The 19,590-nt window shown below is 34.4% G+C and overlaps 1 protein-coding gene across 3 annotated transcripts; it reads right to left on the minus strand.

The window, feature by feature from the left end:
• Positions 1-867: 867 nt before the first annotated feature.
• Positions 868-4,501, minus strand: LOC105764228 (nudix hydrolase 13, mitochondrial). Of its 3 annotated transcripts, none has more exons than XM_052625451.1 (6): positions 4,329-4,501; positions 3,850-3,930; positions 2,764-2,878; positions 2,561-2,644; positions 1,438-1,608; positions 868-1,321 (listed from the first exon to the last, which is right to left on the minus strand). In XM_052625451.1, exons 2-6 carry the CDS (start codon positions 3,918-3,920, stop codon positions 1,073-1,075), a joined length of 690 nt encoding a protein of 229 aa, XP_052481411.1. In that variant the 5' UTR covers positions 3,921-3,930; positions 4,329-4,501; the 3' UTR covers positions 868-1,072. The 3 variants fall into 3 exon arrangements, with proteins under 3 accessions (XP_052481411.1, XP_012438199.1, XP_012438200.1); XM_012582745.2 differs by having other exon boundaries at positions 4,012-4,500; XM_012582746.2 differs by having other exon boundaries at positions 1,459-1,608; positions 4,012-4,495.
• Between the last annotated feature and the right edge of the window lie 15,089 nt (positions 4,502-19,590).

The raw sequence follows: 19,590 nt of genomic DNA on the forward strand, positions 1-19,590 counted from the left end.
TCTATGCATGGAATTGTTTTCCAAAAGTCATCAACTTAAAAGTAGTCTTGTTGTTGTAAAGCCTCACTAAAGTTTCCCAAATCGTACAAGCAAAGTCATGCCCAAATAGATAAGACAAAACACCTGCACTCACAATAAACAGTTGTGAAGGAGTGAGCTGTGTTGTTGTTCAAATTCTTCTGAAGCAAGGTTAATAGTTTGCTTTCCTTCTACATCAATCACAAATCTGGAATGAGGAACTATTGAACCATTAACAAATTTCTACAACCTATTTCTTTAAGGTCAACAAAATTTGTTGTTGCCATAACGAGAAATTAGAATTAACATCAAATTGATTTTCTTGGTGGTAAACTTAGTACTTGAAGATTGGACATTTGCAGCAGTATCTAAACTATCTGGTTCACTTTTCTCGGTCATTATCACAATAGCTACAATAATAATACACACAATCCAACATCACAAAATATTGTAGCAGCAATTAAGGAAGCCAAAGAATCATGAAACAACAATCGAACCAGATGATCAATAATCTTAACTTGTTTTGATTAGCACTAACCATCAATTAACTACAACTCAGTTAATATACTAACAGTTAGGGTGACGTGTATAATCAACTAACCAACTTTGATTGGTTTACTTTCTCTGATGATGAGTAGCTTAAGACTTAAGTTCTTATGTTCTTTTTTCTTTTAATCGTAAAAGCTTTACATATCAATGTTTGCTTTTGTGTCTGTTACTGCACTTTCTTATAAATTTGCAATTACAAATAGTAAGAACACCAAAATGAAACTGAAGAGAATTTCTTTGAGGTTGTAGTTAGAAACAGAGTTGAAGTGTTATGATGAGTTGATTTAATGTGAAAGAATGTAGGGTAAGAATTAACATCATTTTTATATAATTTAAACTCTTAACATTAAGAAAGAACTCTAGTTTTCGGTTTGCTCTCCACCTTTGTTATCTTTTTACAGAAGTTGCACCAGCAAGAGGAGATTAGAAGACTGTCTGTGACACGGTATTCAACAGTTAATTAATGATGGCAAACACCTAACTGATAACATTTCTCTAGGACTCATTAACCCTGCACAATACACTTATTAGTAAAAGACTCTTCAAGATGCTGTACGGTGGGTGGTTTCTCAGAGCAACCAGCTGATGTTAACATCTGATGCTCCGCCATGGAATCCGCCGCTGGAAACATAGGGAGCTCCACCAGCTTTTCTGCCCTCCTACTCCCCCTCTCCTCGATGGCTCTTAAAAATACTTGAAGAGCATCTTTCATCCAATCATACCGGCAAAATTTATACGCTTCTTCTGGGGAGAGCTGTAAAGCACATGAAACAGTTTCAGTCGAAGTCATCAAATTGGTAGAAGCAAAATTAAGCTCAAGTGGTGAAAAATCGAAAGGACACAAATTCGTGGTTAAAAAAAATGTTAAACCTTAGGTTTTTTATTACTGACCCATTGCCTCTTGTAACTTGTCTGTTCTGCCCAAGAGTCAAGTTCTTCAGTCACCTCCAAGGCAAACATATAACCTCTACAACCACCTTCCATGTTGCAGCAGTTTTGTCTACTCTTGCTTCTAAACTCCCAGACTCCCAGTGGATCCTCCTGGATAACGTAAAAATGACACCATTGTTATATATGAAAACGCAGCTTTATGTAAGAAATGCCGGTCCATGTAGCAATGATTTTGTGCAGTGAAGTACGATGAGTAATACAGACATGTAAGCGACGGAATTTAAACCTCATCCAAATTTCTGCTTCATCAAATGAGGACGTGTTTAAAAGATTAAAGGATCAAAGCAACCCAATGTTCGCTTAGAAATATGGAAAGCAGGAACTACAGCTGGCGAGACATGTTTATTTGAAAAGGGGAGTTTCCATAAAGATACGTATTAGCATGAGTGGCGCATACACATGCAACAGCCCATTCTCATCGAACTTGCAAAAGATGAAAAACACCTGCAGCTTCAGAATAACAATTTTGACAGAAACAATCCACCACTGTGTACTTGCCTCAAGTCCCCTTTTTTTTCTTTTCTTTCTTTTTTTGGCGTGACCATAATCAATGATTTCATCATGCCGTAGGGCATATAAACCTGTTAAGTAAAACCTTCGTATATATAAATGTTTCCATCCATTCATAAGTACATCCTGATTTTCATCAATTGCCAATATTGATCCACTATAATTGAAACGAGTCAAATGCTTTTGAAGAACTCATCTCAAAATAATGTATCAACCAAAACCGAGACCAGCTAGCACTGCTCAAAGATATTTAGCATCATGAATCAAGGAAACAGATAAGGTACTGAGCACACTCGAACAAATTAAATTCCTTTTTTGTGGCCCGAGTATTTCCTCATTTCATACTAGGTATGTAAGCCAATAGCTAATGACAATTTAGAAAAGACTGTTTATGACTGTCAACAACATGAACTATGCAGGTTAATTTAATAACACTGATAATTAAAAGGAGAGTAAGTCAGATAACTATGGTATCCAGAATCTGTAAGAAGAGATAGTGATGCCTATGCCAAGAAGGGATATCGAAACCTACATCAAGTATTCCTTTCACTCCGGCTTCCTCCAGGGCCTCCCGACATGCTGCTTCATGAACCGTCTCATCATTTTCCCATCCACCCTAACAATGACACTAGGTTGTTATCACAATTTCATACAGTATACAGTTTACGTATAAATACATCAGACTAAACAGTTCGGCATATAATGAGGAAACGGAGTGGGAAGATAAGTATCTACCTTAGGGAACACAAGATCATCACGGTTTGGTGTGGAAATCATAAGAACATTTATCCTGCTCGTCACACTGCTGTTGCTATCCTCGACATCCTTCTGCAGTCTGTATGGAATGCACCTAAGTTTTTGCACCATAAACACCAAATATGAGTTAAGAAGCCCGCACAGAAACAAAACAGTTTTGCAGTCATTTACATTTTACTCCACTTGTAAAGATTCCGGTAAGTTGATCTCATCCTGATACTTTGCACTACCACTAACTTATTAATTAATAACTAAGCGTGCTTGTGTCCCGTTAGGTAAAAAGCAAAAGTGAAATGGAATACTAGCAGCTCACTTGAAAAAGAAATTATCAAGTGATCAACGCCTCTAATTTATGCCAAGAAAACTATCTTCTAAGTGTCCATTCGTCATATGCTATAAGCACATAATAGATGTAGAGTAACATAGCAGAAAGAGGCAGAGAAGTTAACAAAGTAATTTCAGCATTTAAATAGATTCATGTGCTTGTTAACCCTATAAATCTTAAGTTTTGTCACCCATACTACTCCCTCAAAAACAAAAATTATGCCTTAATTTTATCGTTTTTGTTTAAAAACATGACCACTTCTAGATGTACCCTTCTTTTCTTTTCTTTTTTTAGTATTTTAACTTTTCCGTCCTTAGAGAAAAAATGGATGTGGCGCAATTAAATATGATGACAATAACAGGGGAACATAGAAAGTCAAGGCAATGGCCCATCTCTGTTTTATTGTTTATCAGTCTATTGTCATAAAAAGTAAAATCACTATCAACAATTTGGCACTTCTTGTCGTTATTTTACTCTCTTCTGTTTCAAATAGAGCAGCAGTAAGTAAGGCAGTAAGATAAGGATGGATGCTAACCACTCATTTTTTAACACCTCTAACGAAGAAAATAGGCACCCTATTCATCTAAAACGATGTGCGCTACATTAAATATCACGACCACCAAAAAGATATCCACAATCACATTATTTGAGCGTTAGCAGAACTGACATAAGAATTTTCATGAGGCAGCAACAAGGAAGAAGGTCAAAATTAGAAAGCAGTGAATCAACTTGAGATATACCCAGCAACAAGTCTGAGATGATCCTGGTACCGTTGTCTGTGTCTCCCCTTTCGTGCTGGTAAAAACGACATGATCTACTATCTGCAACACCCCAAAAACGTTAAGAAGAAAGATAGCTAAGTTAAACAAACGAGTAGAAAATGCATGAGAAAAGTGATTTACATGGATTGGTGCTAGGGTGATGAAGAGCTGCATTCAGTAAGAGAAAAGCAGAAAAATCCTGACCCTTTTAAGTGAAAGCAACTAGGTTGGTTTTGGGTTGCAGAAGAAAGCAGTGAGAAAGCATATAAAGAAGGAGCGAAATAGTTGTCATGCTCCGAGACTTTAATAGGAAAGATGAGGAAGGAAGCAAGTCAATATCGGCAACAATGGTGTTTTTATAAATCAACAGGAAAGAGAGAGAGAGAGAGAGCTGTGACCAAATCAACAACGTAACAACCGGCCTCAAAAGTAACCCAGCGTAGTAATATTAAAATTACTTGGTACTGCGGCTGTATTCAAAACTGTGACTTTTCCGGGATGAATAGGATAGAACCATGAAGCTTCTTCATGAACTTCACCTTTCGCCAAAAGAACAAACAAAAAGATAAAAGGAAAGAAAAAGTTGTTGGTTTGAGATTTTTTTGCAATGTTTTCCAACTTGCTTCTTCTTTCATACTCTTGGTTTATATAATAATGGTGAGCTGATAGGGCCATTTCGGCCGTGTATTTTAGTACGAACACGTCATCCAAGGTCCCGTCTGACTCATCCCAGGACCTAAGCAATCCTCATATGCACTGCTTGGTTTGTGATATTGTATTATTAAAAGCTGATCTGATAAATGTGAAACTTCAGTATACTTGCATCAAATTGATTGGAGATTAATAGGCAAATGAAGAGAGGCCAAAGGAAACAACGAAAAGCTTGCCATCAACAAGCGTCTTCAAAACTTGTCCTTTTATAATATCACCAAAAACAGTAGTTAGCCATTTTTTGTCTTATAATTTATATATGCATTTAGACTTTTGAATTAAATATTTGCTTAAAAGTAACAAAGTTTTAACAACTGCTCCACTCTAATCAGAAGAAAGGATGTTATGAAATTATGATTTTCTATCCCTTTCCAATAGAAGACCCTCATATTCAGCATTTTTAGTTATGATTTATCATTCTCTTATTGGGAAGGGATAGTGATGATGTAAAATTACAGTTTTATACAATCTCTTCTCGCCTAATTATATTTAGTTTTTAATTCTTTCATCTACTCATCCGTTGATAATGTGTTTTAAGGATTTAAATTTATAAATTATATTAGTAAAAATTAAAATTAATAACGTTAAGAAAAATAAATTTAGAACTTCTTTTACTTCTTCATTGTACTTATGTTCTTTTAGCAAATTATTATTTCAATTTTTTTAATACAATATAAGGGGTAGGAGATGAGATAACAAGGTTCAAATTTGTGACAAACAACTATTTGACAAGAGTTTTAGTCACCACTCTATTTAAGTTAAGACTACTTTGAATTTTAAAATTCTAACACGTGACAATAATGGTGTTGTTATGAAAGTTTTAAATTTTTTAAAAATCTAAAATCTAAAATAATTAAAATTCTCAAAATATATATGTAGAAATGCAAAATAATTATAAATTTTAAAAAATTAAATCCAAAACTACTTTTACCAGATTTCTCATCAGCTTTACCAATTTTCTCCTTAAAATTCTTTTATTCGTTTCAATGTTTACAATAAACTAGTTCCCTACCCATTTGTAATTTTATATATGATAATTTTTTTTTGAAACAAAGTTATATATGATAATTATTTGATATATTAGCGGTACAAAATTTTAACTCCACAAACGGATTGAGATTTTATTTTATATTTTTAAATTATATTTAAAAATTAAAAATAAAATAAATAAGACATACGATAAAATTTCAAACCCCAACAGATCATAAAAATTTTCACTGCCTATTTATCAAATAATTACCCATATATGTTAATAAATCTTATAAAATTATAATAAATAAATGTAAAATTTATTAAATGTGATAAATGGGTTGATTATACTTTATAAAATATGAGTTTTTGGCACACTCTATGATAGAAAAGACATAAAATATAGTTTTTAATGAATGTGAATAAAATGATTATAGGTTAAAAATAAAGAAAATTAAGTCATTGATATTTATAAGAAATTTGACCATCGAAAATGTTTTGACACACTCTCTAAAGTTTTTGTTGAAAACAAAATAAACGAAATAGTTTGTGATTGGCATGATTTATTCATTTAGAAGACTAACTATATTTATTATGTTTATTTCTTAAATTTTTTATACAAAAATTTTAACATTAGGAACCCCATATGATGGCTTAATGGTTAAAGGTGTTCATCACACCAGATGTGGTCTGGGTTCGAGCCGTACTAGTCGTGTTTGTTGTTTGGGCTTTGCTCTGTTATTATAATTCACCAAAAAGAAAATCAACAATATTAGGTAACAAAAGAATAGTTTAGATATCACTTGTGTCCAAAAACAAGTTTATATACCAACTAGGGATATGAATTTCTAGGTTAAGCTTTTTTAAATTGACTAATTGAGGTATAAATTTGAGAAAAAATAATTTAGATATCAATTTATGGGTTAAGCATATTATAAGTTTAAAGTCTTAGAATAATACAAAGTATTTTAATTATTATTGATAGTTACATGTTTTACCATAATACATATTTATATAATTATAATAATTAAATATCAAAATGAATTCCAATAAAACAATGTTGAAATAATAAGATTATCTATATGATTTATAAAATATTATGTGTTAAAAAGGACTTATACTATTCAATTAACATATAAATATAATATTTATATTTAAAACAATTAATTTTATATGTAATTTTAAAAATATGTAATTGATTTTTAAAATAAAAGCATGGTAATATTTAATAACATTAAAGAAACATTTAAAATAAATTTTAAAGTAAATAATTAAAATACCCTTTTACAATAATTAAAACCAAAGGAATAATATAGTAATTTAAAAGGTGAGTTTTTCTTAATTGTTTATTGAATGTACAAAATGGTAATAATTAGTATTTAGTGTACCTATAAAATTGTTTAAAAATGTATGAATGCTAATCATAAACTTTGGGGTAGTAAATAAATTTTAGTAATGATATTATTATTCTTTAATTTTGCGGATTTGTATTCTGAATTTTAGTGACAAAAAGAGATGAACATTAATTTTAAGAAAATGACAATTTTGGTTATTATAAGGAATTTAATAAAATTGATCCCAAAATGGAAATTAATATGATTCTAAAAGAGTGTTCTTAATCAATGTCACTGCACTAACATTGGCATTGACAAATTACATTAAACTAATATATATAATGTTTCATAGTGCTAACTAAAATAAGGAATTAACAGTTATAAATATAAGGCTATTTTACAATTTAACTTACCCATCTAAAATTCAAACCTTAAAACCTTTTTTCCTTTCTTTTATATAATGATGTCAGCTTTCAAACTAGCTACCATCCACCCATCAACCTTCTCTTTCTTTCTTCTTCTCATTCATTCTACGTCTTTCTTTCCACTTTACAGATCTATTTTATGGATATCTTTGTTATCTTCATAAGTTGTGATGGACAGATGACGGTGTCTGTCACCGCTAAAACTCCATCAACTACCAACAGTTACTCTTTGAAAGTGGGTGGCTCTTCGCCGGCTTCTTAATTTATTTCTATTTTGAGAGTATTTTAGAATAATAAATGGTTTCACGAGTAGGTTTGGACCCGTGCTATCTTAAGTTTTATATGTTTTTTTTTGCTTGTTTTCTATTGTTTAATAAGTTTTCACTTTTAGAAGTTTCATCTACTCTTATGCACATTTTTTAGTCTTACTTATGCATGTTTGTCAACGCGTCATAATATTCTATTGATATGGAGGCTAAAGCTTTGTTGTGTCTGTGGACCTTGTCCTTCACTACCTGTTATTTTTTCCCCTTAAATTATATGGTCTCATTCATGAAATGAATTAATAATTTTTCCTTTAAAAAATATAATGGTATTTGTAGGAATTAATATGATAAATAAATTGATGATTTAATTTAAATATTTTAATTAGAATATAATTTAGTTATGGAGATGATTATTATTATTATTATTATTATTATTATTATTATTTTATTATTATTATTATTATTATTATTATTATTATTATTATTATTATTATTATTATTATATCCAATATGTTATTCGTGTAATTGAATATTATAACTAAAATTGGTTTAATTCGTGTAACTGATCATTGTATATTGTAATTTTTAAATTAATAATTGTTAGTTATTATAGCATATGATTTTATTTAATTATTACATGATATATAAAGATTTTTTGAACAATCTCATTATAAATTTTGATCATATCATTATTTTGAATACAATGTCTAGAACTACCCCTAATTCCTCCCCAACTCATAAATAAGAAGATTATGCTTCTGCATTAGCAATATGATATATAAAAATTCTTTGAGTCCAAATAAATTAAAGTTGAATACACTTTTAGCATAATACTTTTTTAATTGATAAAAAATTCAAAATTAAAAAAAATTCTTAATTTTATTTTTATTGTTTTCCAGTATAGAAAAACATCATAAATGCTTGAGAATACAAATACAAATAATTGTTAATACAAATCATAATAATTAAAATAAAGATTTGTGTAACACCCCAAACCCGGCCTAGACGTTATGGCCGGATCTGGCAGTGTCACATGGTAGTGTTTTTCAAAAAGTGAGCTGTCGTCAAAAACCTTATTTCTTTATCACTTCTTTACACTCTCTTATGCTTAATTCTAAGACGTGTCGATCAATTTCATATTCAAAAGTTATTCTCTTTCAAAACATTATTAATTTTCAAAACGTCACTTATTGTGGAAGCTTTTTAAAACAGTTTGCATATTTGTGCGTATTTTGTTAAAACGTTTGATTCATTTTGAATACTCGATTATCCCTACTACTAGCAGTTATAAGTCAAAACAATAGAAACCCCAAATTAAAAGTAAAAATCCAAAGAGGCCATTATTACAGCAAAATACTCCCAAAATAAAATTGAAATCATAAATAAGCACTAAGTCGAATTAAATAGGTCGTTTGGCCACCGCTGAATCCTCTGTCGCACCGATCCGTCTATGTCTGGGGATTACCTGTACAGTCAAATCAGAAGGGTGAGTTTATGAAAACTTAGTGTGTAATCCCATATAAAGCAAACAGGCAGGAAGCAATCACAGTTTGGGCCTAAGCCCTTTCCAGTGTCAGAGACAATATCAGTTTGGGTTTTAGCCCATCTTAGAACAAAAGCAATCATATGTTTGGACATTGACCCATTACAGTAACAATAATCAGTGCAGTAACAGATTATACAGTATACAGGTCCTACCTAGCCAGCCTCTACACTCTATCTCCGTCCAACCCTACACTCCAGTGGGGATATAATCAACCCACATCCATCCCTACACTCCAAATAGTACCAAATGCGACACTAGACAATAGTTGCAGCTGAGCTGCTAGTAAGTTAGGCTCAATGCCTTTCAGTACACTTCCTCCAATCAATATTAATCCCAAACCCAATATAATGCATCATATAGTCATGTCATGGTATCATGTATAAACAGTATAGAGTATATAGCATGCTCAAAGTACAAACATACATATCTATCTCATATAGACATATAACAGTCGTTTAGTCATTTCAGTCAATTAGGGGTCTAGGTAAACTTACCGACCCTTCAGTAGGTTCACAGTCGACTTGGGCGGCCTGTGCAACTTTAGCAGTCAAACAATGAAAATGGTCTCACAGGCCCATATTTTATGTTCATGTGAGGCCCACACACTCGTGTAGCCCGTACGGCCAGAAATGGCCTTTGCCGTGTGGATCACACGGCCTGGCCTAATATTCCCACACACCCGTATGGGGCCCACGCGCCCGTGTGGCCCACACGGCCCAATTCAGCCCGGCCTATGAATCGCACATGACCAGCCTTGACGATCACACGCCCATGCTCGATCACACAGCCTACCACACGACGGCCGCACGCCCGTGTGGCATTGACAAACACATTTTTTGGCTTTTTGCCAATTCCCGCTTTTAGTGTTGTGTTTACACACCTGGGTCGTTCTCGATGCTTAAGCACTTCCTAACCTTCTGCAACCTGCAAACAGCGTACCCAATCTCGAATTCAACAACTAATCAATTCGTTGGGAAGAAAAATCGCTTCACAATCGTCCCCTATATACAAACAACAGAATCAAAATCTTCCGAAACCAAAACTAAAAAAACACAAAAACACTACTTACCGTTATCGCACGAAAACAAAAGCTGAGGAGCCAGATAGACTGAAACGAAAGATAAGGGGAAACACTTGAAATTTCGGCAACTAAATAGAACAAACAAAAAGAAAAAAGAGAATTGGAGGGGGAAAAAGGCAGCAATGAGGGATTTCGACTAAAAACAAAAGAAAAAGAAAAGGTGGAGAGGGAAAATTTAGGCAGGTAGAGGGGAAGCACTCGAAATCTCGGCAGTAACACAGGAAGATTGAAGTCAAGAGAAAACGATTTTCGGAATCAAAGGGTAACTCCCCAAACTCCTTGATTTACTCCACTAAACCACATCCATTCCAACCACTCAGCATCCCAGTCCAACTCAAACGCCTCCACTATTTACTTTTCTCCCCAAAAATCGTCCACCCCTCCCTTAACCACCTAATTCAAATTCCACTCCAGCTCTAGTTCGGTTAGACTAAAACACCCACACGACACTAACAGCAAAATAAAACACTCACTGGCACACATCAGTACTCAAACTCAAGACCACCAACACTTTGCCATTCTACTTATCCACCAAACCAGTAAGCCCATTCAAACATATTTTATTAACATTTATTTATAAGCCTACTGGCTAAAGATAGGGATTTATTCAATTAAAAACAAAATTTTAATCAAGCTCAGGCTAGAACTTGGGACCTCTCAAACACTTAACCACTGAAGCAAACATGTATTTATGTCACAAACACACGAAAATAGATATATAAGAGATTTTTGGGGCGTTACAATTTGATACAAATGAGAATAAAAGTTTTCAATAATTAATGATTACTAAACTAAGTTTGAATAAAAAAATCGTAATAATTACAATAAAGGAAAAATATATTGCACATATATACCTTGGACAACTTATATTATTTATGCTTCATATACCTATCCAACTCATTGGGAGGTTGTCTCAGTTCTCAGTTTCTTTGAACATGCTTTTCCTTACTCACTGAAATAGGTTAAGATGTTAATACTATTGGAATATCAAAATGTGGAAAAATTTATTACAATTTTATGATATTTTTAACATGTATTAGAAAAAAAACTAAATGATTCTATTGGAAGGAATCAATTTATAGTACACGAGATTTTTGTATTTAACAATGTTGTCTCCAAGATTTGAACTTATATTCTCCTTTTAGGACTATAATGTACATTACCACTGCATCCAACTACTTGTTAATGATGAAGTCCCTACTATAATATATAAATTGAATACATTAGATTATATAGTTTAATCCCAATTCTTTAATGATAGAAACAATAATTAAAGCAAACCAAATATTATCTTGACACTTATACAACCTATAAAAACATTATACACCTAACTAAATAAAAATACACTAAATATATAAAGTGAAATATATATTGTATTGTATAAATCAGTACATTTAACCATACGAAACATCAAAACCTCTAAACAAATCAAACATACACTAAAAATGATATTGTTTCTACCATCACATTTTCTTTAACAACTGGCTAAATAAAAGAATAGAGTTAAAAAAAATGACACATTTTGATTATTTGAAGAAAAAACGATATGATAGAGCTCTCGTAAAGGAATGAAGAAAATGAAAATGAAAAAATGTTCTGGTTAAAAGACAACAAAAAAGGATTAACAACTTTGAAAGAAGAAGGTACAAGCCCTGAAGTCATAAAAAGAGCCTTATTTATAAGTACCTAGATAAGAAGTTAAAGCGACAAAGCAAAATGATGATAACAAAAATGCGACATATTTTGAAAAACACTAATTAAAGACAAAAATGTGTCCAAAAGCAATTAATTTAAAGGCACAATATTCAAAGGTAATAATCATGTCATTTTAAATCTCTTCAGGCATCTCTAAAAATCCCAAAAGCCCCACAAGAGATTCAACTCTCGTCTAGGGGACAATTGTTCATATCACTCATTGTCTGCTTATAGGAAAAGCTCGACGAAGCTTGGTCTTACAACCTCGTTGAGAGAATAATCTCAACCTTACCTCGCCAAAGCACCAAATCACACAAGGTGAGCCCCACATAATCACATAAAGATATATGAGAAAGAGTTCTTGTCAGCACCTATCGAACCTAGTAAACACTTCGTTCGATCACCTCACAAAGTCCCCTTAAGTTGACTCCAACAATATTCTTAGCTAACATCTTCCACTCTATCACCTACACCTAAAAAAGTAGGGCACTTGATGACTGGGACCCATGCCAAGCACCTCACCTCAGTATTAAGACAATGGGACAAACAAATAAGGTTGACTATATAGACAACATTCTACTCAAATGCCCTCCTAACTAAAAGAAACCATCATTCTTAGTAGCTCTCTACACTACTTATGGTGTGAACCACAGAGCAAATTAGATAAAAATGTCAAATTTAAAAATAAAAAAGAAGAAGGAAATAGGCCAATTTTGGAAAGAGGAAGAGAAAATGTACCTTTTAGAATGTGTTTTCACTACTATTGTAATACCTAAATTTTACCCGTCCCTTTTGTAAATAAAAAACAGCCATAGTGTCCAAAAACAAAACGGGCTACAAGGCCCAAACCAAAATAAAGTGGTGGCCCAAATTACAATGGCCCAAAACGGATGAAACCCTAGGGTTTCTAATCTTCAACAGCGCCGCAGTCGAGCCTTGCCTCACCCCCGGATCTTCACGATCTACACCTGCGAACACAAGAAAGGAAACAAAAATCAAATCAAACCAAATCAAATCAAGAAGATTTCTCGTTTCCATTTCTTGTATTTTCATTCGGCTATATAAAGCCATTGTAATATTGTAATGGGGATCGGGGATTTTATTTAGAAATAAAAAAAAGGGCCCTATCTTTTACATCACAAACAGAGGCATAAGAGAATAAAGGTTGATATTTGCGTTTCTATTTTATTTTTATTCTTTTTTTCGATTATATCTATTTATTTTATTATTTTTATAAATAATATAAATATAAAAGGAAGGAAAAAACCTGTTTTTAAGCCCCTAACCGCTGTGGATGGCCGAGGAAGTCGTCACCGAGGATTGACGACCGGAAGTCGAAAGGTTTCTTTGCTTCTAGGGACCCATTCGTCAATATTTGAGCGAGATTTGAGCCCGGATCTAGGCTCAGGAGGTTAAGAAGGTTAAAAGGGGAACTTTCTTTTTTTTTTCGACCACCGTGGACGGTGGTACCGGCGCCGAGATAGCGGCGGCAGACGGTGGCCACCGATCGTCATGATGACGCCGATGGCCGAGGATCAAGGGTTGAGAGGTTTTTTAAAAAAGGATTTTTTTAAAAGAAAGGTTGGAAAATAAAATTTGAGGTGAAAATTGGCTTAATAGGCCAATCAAAACGGCTGCTTTTGGAGGGAGGATCCGCGTCGACCCGACCCGGACCTGAGATCCGCGTGAGCAGCGGAGGGAAAATTGCACTTTAGCCCTCCGCCTTTTTATATATTTTCGCTAATACTCTTTTTAAAAAAATTGGCCTTTAATTTATTTTAAATTCCAATTAGATCCGCTTGAAGCAGCGCCGTTTTAGAGGAGAAGGAAAATTTCACTTCCACCCCTCTATGTAATTTATGTGTTCAATTAAGTCCTCTAGACTTTATTTATTTTGGATTTACCCCTTTATTTTTACTAGTGATTTGATTTAGTCCTTTTTATATATTTCTCTTAAAATCAATATTTTAATAATGTTTTCAACTTCCATAAATAATTATTATTATATATAGTTTTATGTATATATTTCTACTAAAAACATATTTTATATTCACATGTTTAATTTATTTAATTTTGATGTTATTTTAATTGTTTTAAACTTATGTATTTTTTATTTATTTCAATCATTGGTCTATTGATTTAGGATTACATGTTTTATTATCTTGCCCATTTATTTGATATTTTGCATGCCATTATTGTATTTATTTGTTTATATATTTGTATTATTTCTATGTTATCATAATATTTATTATTGCATGATATATTTAAAGTAGCATATCATTACATTTTTTCTTGATTTTAAAATCAAACTTTTTTCAAAATGGATATTCTTTTAAACCAAATAAAAACTCATTATTGGGAATTCAACACATTGTGTCCTAACGTATTGGATGTGATGTATTGATTTCTCGAAATGAAGATTTTTTTTCAAAAAATCATGAAGGAAATATTCCGAGTTTGAGATTCTAAAGGAATTGTGCCCTAACGTATTGGGTGTGATTTCTTAAATCTTGGATAAGTAGATGTTCTTTTAAAAGTAAAGGAAATATTCCGAGTTTGGGATTCTAAAGGGGTCGTGCCCTAACGTATTGGGTGTAATTTCTTAAATCTTGGATGAGTGGATGTTCTTTTACAAGTTTTATTGCATAAGTATTCTGACCTAATTCATTTTGAAGGAAATTAGAATGTTGTGCCCTAACGTATTGGGTGTGGCATTTTTACTTCTCTGAATTGAAGAGGGTCTTAATATGCAACGTTTTAAGTTTTTTAAAGATTATATTTTTTAAAATTTTCGACCTTAAGACATTAATTAATCAACTAGGTACCAATTTTTGGGCGTAATGAGGGTGCTAATCCTTCCTCATACGTAACCGACTCCCGGACCCGTTTTTCTAAAATCCGTAGACCAAAGCTGTTTTTTAGGTGATCCAATCACACCTTAATAAAAGATTGGTGGTGACTCCCAATTTTCATTTTTTAAAGTTGACAACCTAAAATTTTATTTTTCAAAAAGATGGTTTCGACAGCTTGGCGACTCCACTGGGGAAATTTTTTTTAAAAAAAGAAGAGAGTCGAGCCACAAAGTTGATTAATTTTTGTCTTACGGTCGAGAAAAATATTTTTTAAAAAAAATCATAACATCCTTTCGCAATCATTATCTTATTCCTTAAATATTGTTTGCATTATACATTTCATGAGTTGAACATTTTTACCCTTTTAAGTAGAAGTGAGAAGCTATGCCTTCGTGAGGTTTTCACCTCCGTGTAGGGTAGTGGATTGCTTCCGGGATACATCCGTACCTATGTCTTCGTGAGATTTTCATCTCCGTGCAGCCATAGGGAAATGTATTCCCCTGAACCGAACTCGATCCATATGAGCCTATAATGGGGGAGGATTAAGGAATCTGCTGGTTCGAGTACCTTTACTCTAGAAGCCAAACCTCATATAATGACCCTTAGGAATCCACCTTAAGTAAAATCATACTAAACCCTAGTAGATAACCAATTTGGGATATTTATTATTTCTTGATTATATCTTGTGTTTCTATGTTATACTGACTTTTGGTGTTTTATTTGCATGACATGGCATTTCATTTCATCATAAAATGTGTCAATTCAAATTCAGTTGCTAGATAGAAGGCTTAACATGGAAAGCGGGTTTCTTGATAAAGTGGAGGACAATGCGGCTGTTCGAACTTGGTCTGAGACAACACAGCAAGAAAAGGGTGATAGTTTGGCTGATGGGCATGTATCGGAGTTATGGGACTTTACGCATATCAATGCAACTCAAAACAATTTGCAAGAATTGAAGGAAATCTGGGGTTAGTGGAGTGATGAGGTTAGACAGCTCTTTTATGATAATTATGGGGATTTGCCTTATTTGCTTGATGTAAAGGTAGACAAGCGTTTGTTTCAAGCCCTCGCCCAATTCTGGAATCCTGCCTACAGTTACTTTACATTCGAGAAGGTCGATTTAGTGCCTACGATAGAGGAGTATATGGCTTTACTCCGTTGTTCAAAGTTTCAAGAGGACAGGGTCTATTCGAGAGAGGTAAATGTGCCAACCTTTTCCAAAAAGCTGATGAGTGTAACAGGAATGAGCGAGCAGTGGGTTGTCGCACGAATTAAGCAAAAGGGAGACAGTAAGTGCATTCCTTGGAGGGGCTTGAAAAATGCAATCCCCACACACCCAGATGTCAGGAAAAGGTTAGATATTTTTGCTTTAAGTATATATGGCTTGGTTGTCTTCCCTAAAGCCTTGGGATATGTAGATGAAACAGTCTCTGATTTATTCGACCGGCTCGATAAGAAAGTTACACCGATTCCAGCAATCTTGGCAGAGACTTTCAGGTCATTGAGTGCATGCCGGAAGACGGGTGAAGGTAGATTTATTGGATGTGCACAACTTCTACTCGCGTGGTTTTACAGTCACTTTTGAAATGTGGATAAAGTGTCGTATCGGGTTTTTTTCTGAAAATTATTCGCCACTAAAGGAGATAGTCGCTACGCCCAGGAGAAACGACATTTCGAATGAGAAGTGGATAGCAATTCTTCAAAATCTTCGAGAGGAGGACATTGAGTGGAGAGCTCCTTGGTTACTTCCAGATGAGATCATGTATAGGTGTGGTAGTTTTGATTGGGTTCCTTTGCTAGGGGTTTGGGGAGCTACTGGATACGCCCCATTATTAGTGCTAAGGCAATATAGATCAAGGCAATTTATACCTGCGACCCAAGGGTTAGCTGATTGTGAATTTTCGTACAAGGATGATGGTTACAGAAAGAAGATTTAAGAGATGGTTAGTGCGTGAAAACAAACTCGCCGAATGAAGAGGCTAGCTGTGGGTCCAATGACAACTCCTGGGTATCATCAATGGTAGGCTAGAAGGATAAATGATAATACACCTAAGTTAAATCAGAAAGAAAGCCAGTCAATAGAAGAGCATTTGCGAGTCATTCCTTCTGAGTTGGAAATGGTAAGACAAGATTTTGAGAGGAAGAATGCGGATTTGGAGAAAAGAATAGAGTAAATGGAGGCGGAAAAGACGAACTTGAGATTGGACATAGACGTTCAGAAGCTTGAGAATGAGAGGTTGAAGAAAGAAAAGAACAAAGCTGATGAGGAACTGGGTAGTCTAAAGACGGATTATAAAAAGCTGCGCTTGTCAATAAGAACTGCTGGGCTGGGAAAGACATCAGAACAGTCGCGAGTAGAAATCCAAGGAGAAAAAGACAAGGCCGATAAGTGGGAACAGAGATTTCAAGAGATGCATAGGCGAAATGATACCTTAGAGAAGAGTTTGTCAGAAAGCCAAAAGGAAAAGGGGGAGTTAAAGGATAGGGTGATTGTATTGGAAAGATCTCTTCGTCAGTATCGAAGCCGAAATTCTACGATAGAGTTAAAAGCTAGCTTGAGCAAATGGAGAAAAGAATTGAAGAGTTAGAGACGGAGCTGCAAAGTTATGAAATCCAGATCAAGCACTTAAAAGTAAACGAGAGTCATAGTAATGAACAGCTTCACCATTTTCAGAATCAAGTTAGAAGCAGAGATCATCTTATTGAGGAAGCTGTAGTCCAGATTCAAGAAGTAGCTGACCATATCATGACTTTAGCAAGACAAGTTTATTGTTGAGTGTGAAGTATGAATTAGAGTCAGATCGGGGGCAAGAATTGGCTTTGTTACTTAGAAAGATTAGAGTTCTGGGTACTAGGGCAAGGTCGTATTTGTAATTCATTTTATGTAAAGGAATTTAATTTCTAGTAAAGTTTTCTTATATGGAATTGAATTCAAATTGACGCCTTTTTCTGCATTCATTTCATGCATTGCATTGTTTCATATGCATTAATAAATACATTAAGGGATTCTAATTAATCTAAATTACTCATCAGTTAATCTGGAAACCAATCAAGCTATCAAACACTGCTACGGAACTCGATCCAAAACTAGAGACATGGACCAAAGGCTAGAACAGTTCCAGAAAGAAATGCAAGAGCAAATGAATGAGCAATTAGAGAAGATTCAACAAAAGATGATGGAAAAAATAATGGAATCTCAAGGAGTATGATAGCTAAGTTGACTCAGTTATTGGCTGGAGGAGTTGACAAAGGAAAGGGGTTGATGCTCAACAATGAAGAAGGAGACAACGAGGGACCTGTTTATTCCTCAGGACTTACTTCTCAACAAGCGGGGATATATCCGCGCAAATCCTCTGTTACTATCAAACCTCAGGACGGTATTGAAACACCGATAAACTTCCAAGCTAGAGACAATCTTGTTAATCCTGTTATCTCAGACTTCGATGAGGCAATCGAGAAAATGAATGATGAATTGCCGAAACAGCTCGAGGAAAAGTATAAATGGCTAGAAGAAAAACTTAAAGCGATAGAAGGTACGAAGAGCTACCATGGAATTGATGCTAGAGAATTGAGCTTGGTTCCAGGTCTGGTACTTCCTCACAAGTTCAAAATACCAGAATTCGAGAAATACAACAGGACTAGTAGCCCCGAAGCTCATATTACTATGTTCTGCAGAAGGATGACTGTATATGTTAACAATGATCAGTTGCTGATACATTACTTCCAGGATAACCTCGCAGGGGCTGCATCCAAATGGTACAATCAACTAAGCCGTACCCATATTAATTCATGGAGAGATCTAGCACAGGCATTCTTAAAACAGTACAACCATGTGACTGACATGGTACCTGATAGAATTACTCTGCAGAACATGGAAAAGAAGCCTGGTGAAAGTTTCAGGCAGTACGCACAGAGATGGAGGGAAGTTGTTGTCCAAGTTCAGCCATCTCTTCTAGAAAAAGAAATGACGATGCTTTTCGCTAATACATTGAAGGCCCCATTTATTACGCATCTGTTAGGGAGTGTTTCTAAAAGCTTTTCTGACATAATTATGAACGGGGAAATGATAGAAAATACCATCAGAAGTGGGAAAATAGATGCTGGGGAAAGTAGTAGAAGGCCAGTTTCGAAGAGGAAAGAGAACGAGGTCAACAACACAAGTTCAGATTCAAGACGATTCTGATGAAGTCAATCGGGAAGACAATTTGTTAACCAGCAGGGATCATCAAAGCAGAGATCTGACACAAGACAAAACACAGAGAAGCTTCAATTTACGCCAATCTCAATGTCGTATAGGGAGCTATATCAGAATCTATTCAATGCACACGTGGTTGCCCCTCACCATTTAAAACCCCTACAACCTCAATATCCCAAGTGGTACGATGCAAACGCACTGTGCGATTATCACGCGAGAATTGTGGGGCATTCTATAGAACATTGTACGGCATTCAAGAAGCTGGTAGAAAGGCTTATAAGCATGGGCGTGGTAAAATTGGATGATTCACCCAATACAGAAAATCCATTACCTGATCACAACGGAGTGAACATGATAGGTGGGAGCATGGGTAGAAAAATCAAGGAAGACATATCAGAAGTAAAAATTCCTTTGAGGTGGATTTGGGAAAATATGGTGAAAAGGGGATTGATCACCCCGAGTTCAGAGAGAAGTATCGAAGGGGTGGAAAATTACTGTGAGTTCCATCACGAGGAGGGACATAAAATCCAGGAATGTGTAGAATGTAGAGCCTTAGTTCAAGACTTGATGGATAACAAGAAGATGGAATTTTATGAAGAAGTTAATGAGGAGGGGAGCATTTGCACATCAGAAGCTTCGAAGGTTC

The sequence above is a fragment of the Gossypium raimondii genome, chromosome 12, assembly GCF_025698545.1.
Source record: "Gossypium raimondii isolate GPD5lz chromosome 12, ASM2569854v1, whole genome shotgun sequence".
Classification (NCBI taxonomy): Eukaryota; Viridiplantae; Streptophyta; class Magnoliopsida; order Malvales; family Malvaceae; genus Gossypium; species Gossypium raimondii.

What these genes read in the sequence shown, in the direction of transcription:
- LOC105764228 (XM_052625451.1), bottom strand. Translation starts at nt 3,920, where the DNA reads ATGTCGTTTTTACCAGCACGAAAGGGGAGACACAGACAACGGTACCAG. An exon ending in CATCTCAGACTTGTTGCTGG is followed by an intron (nt 2,879 to 3,849) that starts GTATATCTCAAG and finishes GCAAAAACTTAG; the next exon opens with GTGCATTCCATACAGACTGC. An exon ending in ATGATCTTGTGTTCCCTAAG is followed by an intron (nt 2,645 to 2,763) that starts GTAGATACTTAT and finishes TGTCATTGTTAG; the next exon opens with GGTGGATGGGAAAATGATGA.